The sequence below is a fragment of the Peromyscus maniculatus genome, chromosome 4 (genome assembly GCF_049852395.1).
Source record: "Peromyscus maniculatus bairdii isolate BWxNUB_F1_BW_parent chromosome 4, HU_Pman_BW_mat_3.1, whole genome shotgun sequence".
Lineage (NCBI taxonomy): Eukaryota > Metazoa > Chordata > Mammalia > Rodentia > Cricetidae > Peromyscus > Peromyscus maniculatus.
Window position 1 is genome coordinate 13,285,576 of NC_134855.1, and position 12,665 is coordinate 13,298,240.

The window sequence follows — 12,665 nt, forward strand, 5'->3', positions numbered from 1 at the left end:
TGGAGAAAGGCTTGATGGACATAGGCCAAGATGGATGTTCTGTGGCAGGATCAGAGCCTAGGCCTGGTTTAAAGCAGTCTCAGAGAGTGTTGGGGGGGGGGGGCGCTTGCTGGGTGCTCACCTCTGACCAGGGGCTGGTGTACCACTTGAAGCAAGGTCTCTCGAAGCACGTGCTCTCCTCGGGGGGCTTCCTGGATAAGCCACACTCAGGGCCACTGCGCATCTGAGGCTTCCCATTGGCCAGCTCCATGCAGAGAACCAACCGCTTTTTCACACCACGTCCACAGGTAGTGTTACACTGAGGGACCAGACAGAACGGGTCAGTGGCCAGCAGCCCAGAGATCCAGAACCCTGACCACAGCACCCCTGGTGGCCAAGGTTTGGTCAATGATATTTGGGTAAAAGTGTAAACAGTTTCAACTGGGAGATTGGCTGGCAACTCTTTGTTCGGGAACCGTTTGGCCCCATCCAGATTTGATCAAAAGCAATTAGGCCTCAAACCATCTGTTTTGAAACAAATTGGCTAATGTAATTTGGCCAAGGACGATCAGGCCAAAATCAATTCTGCAGAAAGCAATTTGGCCCAAGATTATTTAGTTAGCAGTGGCCCGCCTGAAACCATTGACTGAGAACAATTGTCTGAAATGGCAAGTTGGTGACAAGGGCAGGTTGGGACAGAAGACAAATGGGTTGTGATAGCAAAAGTCATCACGGCCCTGTGGCCTGAAAGTGTGTGCAGTCAACACACCCCTCTCTTTGGCTTTGTGTCCACCAGAACAGGGCCCTGTGAGAAGATACTGGGGACCCACAGACACCCCTGTGGGAGGAGATGGGAAGTGGTTTACTACCTTTTTAGCTTTGTCCCAAATTAACTGTTAGTCAATTGTTCTTCATAGCTTGTCCTGAATTCCTCCTTGTGACCAGCCATTGGCACTCAGGCCAACCCTCCCCTATCCCCCATGCGGTCCAGAGAGAGACTCTATGCAGGCTCCTGGGTACTCACCCGCTCCCAGTCCTGAGCCAGCCAGTGGGCTGGGCAGTTCTTGTCCCCACAGGGGTGAATGGCCAGAGGCTTCGTCTCCATCTGGCACTGAGACTCTGGGACTACCCGTCCATCGCTGGTCTTACAGTACACGTGCCTGATCGTCCGGCCCTGCCCACAGCTCCCGCTGCACTGTGGGAGGGGACAACAATGGCTGGTAAAATAACATGGGCCATTCCATAAGCCCCCGACCGGCATCATCCCCAAGTAAGAGAAACAGCTCCCAGGGCAGTGTAAGGGAAGCAGTTTCCACGGTAACCACTTTTTAAATAACATTTCTGTTCTAATTACAGACATAACATGCTCAGCGCAAAACACGCACAGAGAAAAGCACAGCTCAAAAGGTCACCTGAGAGCCCCCACCACCAGAGAGGACCTTACCAAGCACATGAGCAGCTCTGTTCCAGGTGAGAGAGACAGATGGAGACAGAGACAGGGAGGGAGAACAGGCGGAAAGACAGAGACAGGAAAGGCATGCAGACAGAAAGAGACAAGGAGAGATGTCGTCAGGAGAGGTGGAAACAGGTCGTTAAGGGGATGGTTATGTCCACTTTTGTTTCTGGACCAGGGGTTTGAGTCCATAAAGGAGTGGAAGGGAGGTCTTTATACTTTTCTCCTCGTGTCTTTATTACAGATAGATGAGAAAGCCAATGCACAGCAAAGCAGCGTCCTCGGGGTCAGGGTCCTGTCACCAGCCCCATGGCCCAAATCTGCCCTCACCGGTCCCCAGTCTGAGACGGTCCACTGGCGGTCACAGGGAGGTCCTGTGCAGTTCTTCTCTCCCACAGGCCTGGTGCTGGGGTCACACAGCTTCTCGTCCTCAGAACAACGGATGTCTCTGGTCACCACACTGCGCTCCCCACACTTGGCTGTGCACTGTGAGGAAGCCGGGGTGAGAAGCACCATGATACATCTGTTCTCAAGCACAGGCCACCACCCCGGCACCTGCCGACTCTCACCTCCGACCACTCAGACATCTCCCACTGTGGCCCACAGGCCGGGTTGCGGCATGTCTTGCGCTCCTCGGGCCGTACGGCCTCTGTGGCCTCACACAGGTCACTGTACACGGAGCTGTCAAAGCCAGGGGACAGCATCTTCCAGCAGCGCACGATGCGGAACTGATGGCCCTCACCACAGGTTCGTGAGCACTCGCTCCAGCTGCTGGTCTCCCACCTGCCTCGGGAGCGAGGACAGCCCTCAGTGGCCCCAAATCACACAGGCCAAACCAGACTGGAAGGAGGTGAGACCAACCAGTGGGGACTGTGCCCATGGTAACCCTGTGTTAGGTAGCCCTAAGCAGAATGTTGGATGAGTGTTCTGCCCGGGCCCACGGCCTCCAGGGACCTGGCCACTTTCACCTACCCTCACCTCCAGGCCTTCTTCCTTTGTCCTTTCTGTCTGTTCCTATTCCTTCTGCACCTGCCACCTTCCATACTCCAGTGTCCCAGAGCCCCAGGCCTCACTTTCCCTGTTGGGTCACACAGGGGACTGTGGCCCCTTCTGGACTCTGATTCTTCAGGGGCAACAGTGAAAGTGAACCAAAGGTGTGAGTCCAGCTGTATGCCCAGAGAAGGCCATCGCCAGTGTGCAGGATGACCAGCCATCTCCACCCTGTGCTGTGTGGGGTTATAAAAGGCCGGGTTCCTCCATGCAGGCCCTCTGAGAAGACATACTTGGAGAGGAATCTAAGTCAAGTGCAGGCCAGCTCTGTGGCCTTTTCCTCCAGAAAAGAACAAATGCTCAGATGTAGCAGCCGGAAGAAAAGAAGGAATGTGACATGTTGGGGAGCCAGAAATATATGGCTCCTTGGAAGCAACACCAAGGCTCTGCTTCTGCCTTGAAGACAAGACAAGAGACATGGGGGCTAGAAAGATGGGGCTCCCTTCACCTCCCAGGGAGTAATCTTCCCTAGCTTATAGAAATCCTAGCTTTGCAGGTCAGCCCGGGCACCAAGATAGCCCTCTAGTGTAGAGCACTATGGGAAACCCCCTGTGGTGGAAAGTGTCTCATGACAATCCCATGTGCTCTGCTCTGCTCCCCACACACCCCCTCAGCTCACAGCAGAGGCAAAGCAGAGCCCTAGTGTGAGCATAGGTGTGTGTACACACATACACACATGCACGCGCGCGCGCACACACGCACACACACACACACACACACACACACACACACACACACACACACACTCATTCTGACACCCAGCTGGGTGCTCAAGGACAGGTACCTGGGCTGGCACTCCCTCCCAGCGCAGAATTCATGGACAGGCTCAGGACGGGTCAGGGCATCACAGTAGCTGTCATCCACCTCAACACCATCATAGCGAACACACATGGCATATGTGGACATGACTCCTAGGTTTGGGGCAACGCAAGGGTCTGTTAACTGTTTGGTTAACAGCGGATGGGTGAGCCTGTGAGCTTGGATGGGTCACATGACAACTCAGAGATCTGTTTCTTGGATTGGGGATGGCAAAAGCCTAGAGCTGGAGGTGGGAAAGCTCTGTGGGCCAGAGACTCGGGATCTGAACTATGACCTCTTTCTCTGCCTAGCCTAGGCATCTAGCTCACCTGCCACAAACCTCGATGAGCCTTACAGAGGCAAAATGAGTACAGCCAGGGACCCTGGTGTGCATTTGTCTGACAAAGCCCACTGTAGGAGATGAGCAGGCAGGCAGACAGGCAGAAAAACAAACCAGCTGGGCAGTGGTGGCGCATGCCTTTAATCCCAGCACTTGGGATGCAGAGGCACGTGGGTCTTTGAGTTCGAGGCCAGCCTGGTTTACAGAGAAAGTTCCAGGACAGCCAGGGAGGGTTACACAGAGAAACTCTGTCTTGAAAAAAAGAAAGAAAGAGAGAGAGAGAGAGAGAGAGAGAGAGAAGAGAAGAGAAGAGAAGAGAAGAAAAGGAAAGGAAAGAGAGAAAGAGAAAAAGAAAGAAAGTGAAAAAGAAAAGGAAAGACAAACCATTGCAGCCCTTGACAGCCCTGTCCCCAGATACCAGATTAGGTGCTCCAGCTTTTACTGAAGGTCTCCTAACCAGCACCTCTATGTCTTTAACAATCTGTGTGGCTTTTTCTGGAATTCCTGAATTCTAAAATCACTTGTGGATAGGGAGGGTTACACACATAAAAGACCAGCCTTCTCCTAACCATATGGATTCCCAGGCTACACCACCTCTCCTTTTTCCCTGGACCTAAAAGAGCAAGCCTGCATGTGGACTTTCTAAAGGGTGAGCATCCCCTGCCCCAGAGCAAGGTGTGCCAGGACTGGGCTTAGCTGGGGAAAGCCAGTGTGGAGCAGTATGTGGAAGAGCCTCCTGAGGTTTTCAGTGTATCTACCTTCCCTGGAGTGTCTGAGACCCAGAAGCCTTTGCTGCTCCAAAACCCTGGACAGAACCATGGAGTCTGGGAAGAAACTCTGTGTGTGTGTGTGTGTGTGTGTGTGTGTGTGTGTGTGTGTGTGTCCATGAGAGCCAAGCCAGGCAGCAATTACTGGTTCCTCCCCTGCCAGCACTGGGCTGTGTAACCTTCAGCCTGCTGGAGGAGGAGACAGCTGCCTGGCCAGGTCTACTTGAAAGATTTCAGGCCTCGGAGACACTAGCTCTGGGACCCAGGGATATACAAACAGGGCTGGGGACTTGTGCAGTTGCCTTAAGTACCTGGTTATGCATTGGCTTGTTATCATGGAATGGAAACACACAGAAGAGAATCCAAGTCTCATCTAGCAGGGCCAGCAGACTCGTCACAGCCCCAGATTGCTCATCTCCAGAATGGGAATTTTCCAGAAAGGCTACAAGATCAAAATGTCACTTTTCTGGGTACCTTTTCTTTACACCTATCTTGAGTAGGGAGCTTCTCGAAACTTCTTAACCTCAGAGCCCTTGCCCTGAGCTGAAGTGAGCTTTGCACTCTGATTTATGAAACAGACAAGACCAGCTGTCCATCCTCAGTAACGGTCCTACCAACTACCTTGATCCTGGGATGTTTTGCTATGCTCTGGGAGACTGAGAGACAGTCTAGAAACCATACCCCAAGTCTCCAGACCACTTGACAGTATTGTTGTTCCAAAAGAACAAACTTAAGGTCCTTACCACGGTTGGGGGTTCAGGGTACAGAGAAGGCGGGCCCCATAACCTAGCACAGCCTCAAGAACAGATCTCAGCATGAAGGAAGAGGGAGAGAAGTGGTTGTACCCACGATTCTCTACAGAACATCTGCAGACATTGTGTGCATCCGCAGCTGGCAAAACCCACACACTGTGGCCTGCCTTCTTCAGCATGGTTGCAATTGTGCACATCAAATTTAAGCCCTGGCAACAGTAGGGCTTTCCAAACAACTAATGAGGTTCTGCCAGAAGGGGCTGAGGCAGTGAATTGTCCATAGCATGGGCCCTTCTCTGTCCTTTTTGCTGGTGCCACTCAGTTGGGTCAGTGCCTCCAGAGGTGACAGGAGCCTCTCTACTTCTGACGTCTTTGTCTAAGGCAGAGGTCATCCCTTCCCTAGTATCCCTGTTTTCTCTCTTCCTGTGTCCTGCTCTGCACTGTGGGCAGCACAGAACAGCCCAGCTCCCTGGCCTGGCCACTGTCTAAGTGTCGAAAGACAATAGTGTCATGCTCTCCCTGGAGACATCATCTAGCAGGCTCATTCATCAGGCCCCTTGCCACCAAGGCTGCCTCAACCTGGAAACATCTCAAGTGATGTCACCTCCCCAGCCTCCAGAAAGTTTCCACTGTCACAACACATGGGAAGTTCCACAGCCAGGATGGCTAGAAGGATCCATGGTATGCCCACACCCAGCTTCAACAGGCTCTGAGAAGCTGAGGCCACAGCACCTGCCATAAAGTTTGGTTCTGACAGTCCATCCTATGAAAGGCATGTCACAGGACTCACTGATCTGCTGGAGCCAGTGGACCGGCTGCTCCCAGGTTAGGGCTAGCTTTAGCCTTGCCTTAGAACCGCATAGTGGCAATGGTGCTCACTGGCTGAATTTAGACCAGGCAAGTGGTTTCTTCTCATTTATCCCACAAACACCTTGGCCACAGTACATCCCATTTTACAGGTAAAAATCGGTAGTACTTTGCTGTGAGCCTGGGGTGTGGTACAGTAGGCAGTATGGTTTAAATGCAACCCCACCCCAAGTTGTTTGTTAGCTTCCAGATTGTTAGGTACAGGGCAGCATTGTGTGTTTGGGGGCAGGGCAAGCATGAGCAGACCCTCAAAGCTGAAGGTCCCCATCTTTCCTCTGAAGACCCCCTCTCCTGAGATATTGGAGAATAATTAGGGCTGACAGATGGACCTGTACCTGACTGTCATCCTGCATGCCATGGGAACAAGGATGCTTTTGGGACCCTCTAAATCCTGCCATCCTGCTCCACCTCCCAGGTGAAGAAGCCAGGCAAGTTCCCTGGGGGTGGCTTAGGGCAGCAAGTGTATGGGTGAGTCTCCAGCTAAGGCCCAGTCACTGCAAAGGCAGGCTCAGAGAAGGTGGCCCAGCGGTCCCAGGCTGATTGATTACCTGTGGTGCACGTGGCACTGCAGGGCTCGTGGGAGGAGAGCTTCCACCTGTACATGTCAGCTGGGCTCACACCTTGCTTCCGCGCCTTGGGTCTGGTCCTGAAACAAGGTCAGAGTGTGTGGTGAGAGAGCTAGATGCTTAAAGGCTTCATTCTCAGACAGATGAATCTCCCTCTGAGGCTACACTCTCCTTAAAAACACACCTTCCTGGGCTTCAGCCAGTACCCTCTATGAAGACCAGGGCTCCCACCCTCTGGAATAAAAAAAAAATGAGACGCACATGTTGGCACTGAGCAGACATGGGCATGTCCCTTCTCAGGAGCTGGACAGACTGTGTGGAGGCATTCGGTTCCTTCAGAGGTTCACTGAACAAGGAGGGACTCACCAACATTGCAACTGCTCCTTCAGCACTCACAGGCTTCTCACTACATCTCTCATCGGTCAGCAGAGTCCTTCTTCCCACCCCGTAGGGACTGAGATGTTCCAGAATTTTCCCCAGCTGCCTCCCTCAGCTGGGGTTCTGATGAATGGGGACACCAGCCATTCAGCTTCCAATTTTCAAACTCACAAAGGCCAGCTGCAGGAGGCAGAGTGGCCTAGGCCCTCACTGCAGCTCAGGTCGGCGATGGCGGCACAAGCCAGCTGACGGGAAGAGGCACGCTGGGGGCCGGCCAGCCAACAACTATGATTCTTGGCCAGAACTCTGGTGGCCACAGCCAAGTATTGTTAGGACTGTTAGCTTCTTTGAACTAGCCTCAACACCCTCTGTGCAGGCTATGTGGGACTCTGCGGGGGGAGGAAGCGGCTGCTGTAGCATTACCTCCACCCAGGGTGTCTGCTCCAAGACCTAGCCACTCACGTAAGAACACAGCCCCTGAGTCTCATGACCCCCAAAGCAAGAAGAGCAGTTGAAGGACCAGAACCATCGACAGCAGCTCCCTCGGGCCACAGAGTCCAACTCCACCTCCCTTGGAACTAAGAGGAGCTAGCTAAGGGCTGTGCACTGACGCCTTCCACGGGACTGAAATGGACCAGTCTCTTTCCTGGGGACTATAGTCACTGGAGGGTTGTGGGTGTTATAGGCCATTACATTCTAAAAGCCATTCTGTGTTGGAGACATCTGTCAGGACTGCTAGTCGAGTGGGTGAGAATTGCGCCTGTCTTGCTCCGATTGGCTCATGTTTCCCAAGAGGGTGTTTTGGAGATGAGCGCTGCCCTGATAGCACGTCATACTCTGAGAACCCAGGAAATGATCTGCCAACGGGAGCCTCACTGTTGTGATTCTGTGAATTCTCAGAAGGAGAGGGTGCCTGCAGAAAGGAGGGGGGCAGGGGCCTGGGCCATCTCTTCTGGGGCTCAGACCAACCCTTGAGTCAGGCTCTATGCAGGGGAAGCTCTGTCCTCCTCTCTGGTTACAAAAAAACCTTTAACATGGAGGGAGGGCATCCAAGACCCTTCATCTCAAAGCAAAGGATCCTGGACATGAGTTCCCAGTGGGACCCAATTAAAGCGCCAACCGATGGTGGGTCAAACCTCTCAGCGAGGAAGAACTAGGGAGAAGAAACAGTCCCTAAGGCTTGACCCAGACAACACCGGAGCTGTCTGGGCCCTCCACACTGCTTTCAGCAGCCTTAAATTCCTTCCAAGAACAAAAAGAGAGGAGAAGATGCACTTGGTGTAGAAGCCCCTCCATCTTTATATAATTACACACTTCCCAGCCGCAGCCCGCATGACTCATCCCTGAGTCAAGAGCTAGCCGCCAGGTTCAAAATAACCCTTTGGATTTTAAGCCCTAAAGGTATTTCTGGAGGGACTGTCTACACCCACTCTCTAGCACGTGTGGGGTGCTGCTGGGTGCCGCCTGAATCGCAGTGCAGCACCTGGACTGTGCACCAAGAAGCACCACACCCTGGAAACCATCACCACCCCAATCTGGAAGGGCCCTGCCCTCGGCAGTGATGGTTTCCAAGATACCGGTGGCCACCGCTTTTGGGTTTTTGCCCAGTGCCTGGCGGGACACAGGCTCCTGAAATCCCCGGAGAGCAGAAGCTCTGAAATGACTGTTTGTTTATAAGTGAACCAGAAATTCTCTTCCTACCCCGCTCCAGGCTTCAGAGAGGGATGTGTGCCTCTGCATCCCAGACGCCTGTTCCCAAAGAGTCTGGTGACAGCCCCTCCCGGGATTGTTTGAAGCCTTTCTAGAAGATGAAAATAGCCCTTCCTTTCTGGGCTGCCCCTTTGATTTCACCCGCTCCCAGAGCAGACTCGACTTCCTGTGTTTGGACAACATGCCGAGACGTGGCTATTTCGGCTTGGTAGTTTCCCCCACGGCCTCTCTCAGCCCATTATCTCCCCAGACCATCTTTGGTCCCCACCAGCAGCATCCTTTGATGGCAGCTGGTTGGGCATCTCACTGAGCTGCGCTTTTCCGAGTGCTGACAACCTGTTTTAATGACTGGCTCTGGGAATCCAGCATGTCCCACGGGGCTAAGGGGACAGAATAAGAAGAGACAGGCACTTTCAAATGTGGCTTAGGGATTCTGGACCGTGGGCACTCCAGTGGGCCCCGCTTAGAGCACCTACTCAGAATAATCCAAACCTCTCAGGGGGGGAAAACAGTCCCTAAGGCTTGACCCAGACAACATTGAGACTCCTGATTGGGCCCAACCCTGCCCTCAACAGCTTGTGTGTGGCTTTGGCCTGTGAGGCATTGCATTGCTGAGCCTCCAGGTCTCTGACAGACAGAGAAGCTGAGGCCTGGAAAAGAATGGAGATGTATCCAGCTCCCATGGAATGACCTGCTCTTTCACTAGTCCACACAACCACCACCCACACAGCCCATATCACAGCCGAATAAAGAACAGGGACTTCGAGCTACCTGATAAACCTACATAGAGCACTGGTTTGCTGTCACCACTTGGGCTGTGGGTTTCCTGGGTGGTCTCTCCCCAAGCCTTGGAGGCTCAGTGACTAACTAGGAGCATCCATACCTAGGGCCTTTGTTGTGTATCATATATGAATTATATTATATATTATATATATCATGAATTTTATATATATATATAAATCCCTGTTGTCCCAAAGGAAGAGCTGGCCCAGAGAGACTGGCTGGGTCACAAAGCAGGTGCTTTCTGAATCAGAACTGCCCTGCCCATCACCACTGCCTGTGACTTCTCTCAGGCTCTGATCCTGTGCCCCCAGGGTAAAGCCTGTCATTCATTGCCAGCCACTGGCTCCCCAAAACTAAGCAGAGGTCCCTAGAAGCTTTGATGGTGCCAAGGTCAGGGTAAGTGGCCGGCCCAGAGCTCATCAGCAGGGTGCCTGGTGTGCACCAGCCTTTGGAAATAAGGCTTCAGAAGGCAGCGTCAGAGAAGAGGTAACACCGTAGCTTCCAGCTTTACCACTCTCCAGCCCTAGAAAAGTGGAGGAGGTGACCCAAACCCTGTCACCTTAAGAGTGACTGTCAAATCTCCCACCAAACCCCAACCTCAGCCTCCCTTGATCCGGATAGAGTTCATCTCAAGATTTTGAGTGGGTTCCCAGAAAACAAAACAAAAGCCAGTGGGCTGATTCCCATCTTCAGTCTTCATCCCCCACCAGTGGCTAACAGTTCTAACCCCAGCTGTTTACACGAGCCTTGCTGCATGCCCAGGCACCTGAGAAACAGCGTTAGTAGCTAGAGAGGTTCTCTGGCACTTGTATGAAAGGGTCACTTGCTCCCAAACAACACTAGCCCAGGAGGATGAGACCTCAGGGCCCCCTACCCCAGCCCTGGCTGTCCAGGCATCCCTAGGCTCGCCTCTGTGGATCTCTAGCTTCACTCTCCAAGCAGGTGTCCCCAGTCCTGATTCTATAGGCCTCCCTAGCCACAGCTGCTGTTGCCTGTGGTGCTGGCTTCCTGCATAGGCCCACTACGCTAGCAGCCTATTCCTAACTTTGATTCAGGGTCTCCTTGTCGGGGGGGGGGGGGGGGGGCACCGAGGTTCTGCTGTCATCTTCTGTTTGGTCGGGGTGAAGCCTGCTGTTGAGGCTCCACATTCATCTGAGGGGCTACAGACAGAGCCCATCTTGTGCTTACTAGCCATGTTTCAATGGCTGTCCAGACACAGAACCCAGGACCCCAAATCCTTAGGCTCTGTGCACTCAGCTTGGCTTCCCTAACACTAAGGGTAGTTGTGATCACTCCCTGATCTATGCATATCAAAGAGTGAGTCCATCCTAGCATTGGGAAGTTGTTAGCAGCATACCTCCAACATTCTTCAACTCATGGTCAGCACCACGAGTTGAAGCAGTCATAGCTGGGACACTTAGACCCATGAAACTACCTTTCAAAAAGACATGTTACAGTCCAGGCCCAAAAACTCATGCCAGATTCACAGGTTGGTTGAAAGTATGGCTCTCTCCCACTTACCTCCAGGTCCCTGGACCTTCTGGCAGACCCCTGTAATGACCCCTACTCCATAGGGAACTAAGACAGGGCAAGGAGAAGTGTCTCTTACCTAGCCTTGTGAGTCCTGTTCCCAGCCAAGGTGGGTAGGCTGGCGCTGGTGTTGGGGAATGGGGCTTCAGAGGAGGTGGTGTTGATCCTGTCACTGCTCAGCTCCAGGAAAGACCCGTTGACCAAGTAGGCAGCAGGCCCCTCGTTCTCCTCATAATCAACATAGAGGCTCTCAGCTGGGGAGCTTCTTGAGGCACCCTGGGCAAAGATGCTGTTCATGGTCTCGTTGAGAGAGAACTCTTCAGAGTCTGAGCCCGTGCCCAAGAGCTGATCGGAGATGGCGTTGGCTGACAGAAGCTCCTGGGAGGTGAAACGCACATCGACCTCCCGGTCATCCTTGTCCCCTGAGAGAGCTATCCCAGTGGCATTGCGGTCTGCAGAGAGACAGGTGTTTCAACATCCATGGCTGCTACTGTGTTGATCTTTGTTGCCCCTCCTCCTCTATTCCTGTGTGTGACAGGTGAGTTACATAATGGGGATGACTTTTGGGGGCAGGGAAAAAATAGGTACTCCCAGGTCCTACTCCATCAGACACAGCGGGCCAGCATCGTCAAGCAATAGGAAACCCAATGGCCACGGCAGACAGCTGGGCAGTGTCCCCAGGGCCCAGGCTCAGCTGTAAGTTCAGCCTAAGATCTAGTTTGGAAACAGGATATTTATAGGTTCATGAAATAATATCACCTGAATTTAGTGTGAGCCCTAAATGTATGACTAGTGTCTGCCTAAGAAGAGAGAACACAGACACATAAACCTCAAGAAGCCCAGCACAGGAGAGAGGCATCTATGAGCCTGCACACCTGAGGCCACCAGCAACATCCATGTCTGGGGCCCAGGGCTATCCAAGTGAGCCATGGGGCAGACGAGCTGCCCTTGACTTCCAGTTCCACTGGATGGAAGAGTTGACAAGTTATCTCCTCTCTAAGCCCATCTCTTCTGTCAGACTCAGACAACCATATGTGGTTTGCCCTCTGCAGATGTTGGGTCTACATCCTAAGAATCAGACCATGAAGGATCAAAATATTTTGAAAAAAAGAATTGCATACTGGCTGGATCTGGTGGTGAACAACTTTAATCCCAGCACTGGGGAGGCAGAGGCAGGAGGATCTCTGTGAATTGAGACCAGCCTGGTCTACATAGCACATTCCATCGAGATCCTGTCTCAAGGAGGAGGAGAAGGAAGGGAAGGAGCAGGGAGGAGGAGGAAAAAGAATTACATCTATGTTAAGCCAGTTTTGACAGTTAATGTTGTTGTCAATTGACGGGATCTAGAGACACCGAGGAGACAGGCTTCTGCACTTGTCTATGAGGAATTATCTAGATTAGGCTGATTGAGGAAGGGAGACCCACCAGAACTGTGGGCAGCACCATCCCGTGTAAAAGGAGACAGTGAACACCAGCTTCCATCTCTCTCTCTGCTTCCTGACTGTGGATGCAATGTGAGCAGCTGCCTCATGCTCCTGTCGCCGTGATGGACTGTATCTCCTGGAATTGTGGGCTGGAATAAAACCTTCCTTCCTGAAGTTGCTTTCATCAGCCATTTTGTCACAGCCACAAGACAAATGACTAATCCACTGATGGATAGGTCCTGTCATGTGTCACCTTGCCATGACTTAG

General features: G+C 52.6%; 1 protein-coding gene across 6 annotated transcripts in view; it reads right to left on the reverse strand.

Moving 5' to 3' along the window:
• Adamtsl2 (ADAMTS like 2) overlaps positions 1-12,665 on the reverse strand; it is a 32,745-nt gene that overhangs the window by 4,250 nt on the left and 15,830 nt on the right. For all 6 annotated transcript variants that reach the window (XM_042275066.2, XM_042275067.2, XM_042275065.2 and 3 more), the window contains exons 11-17: positions 11,053-11,425; positions 6,555-6,652; positions 3,267-3,393; positions 2,002-2,215; positions 1,763-1,918; positions 1,004-1,174; positions 122-298 (exon numbers count right to left, since the gene is read on the reverse strand). In XM_042275066.2, the coding sequence (XP_042131000.1) occupies positions 122-298; positions 1,004-1,174; positions 1,763-1,918; positions 2,002-2,215; positions 3,267-3,393; positions 6,555-6,652; positions 11,053-11,425 (1,316 nt within the window). The remainder of the gene's footprint in view (positions 1-121; positions 299-1,003; positions 1,175-1,762; positions 1,919-2,001; positions 2,216-3,266; positions 3,394-6,554; positions 6,653-11,052; positions 11,426-12,665) is intronic.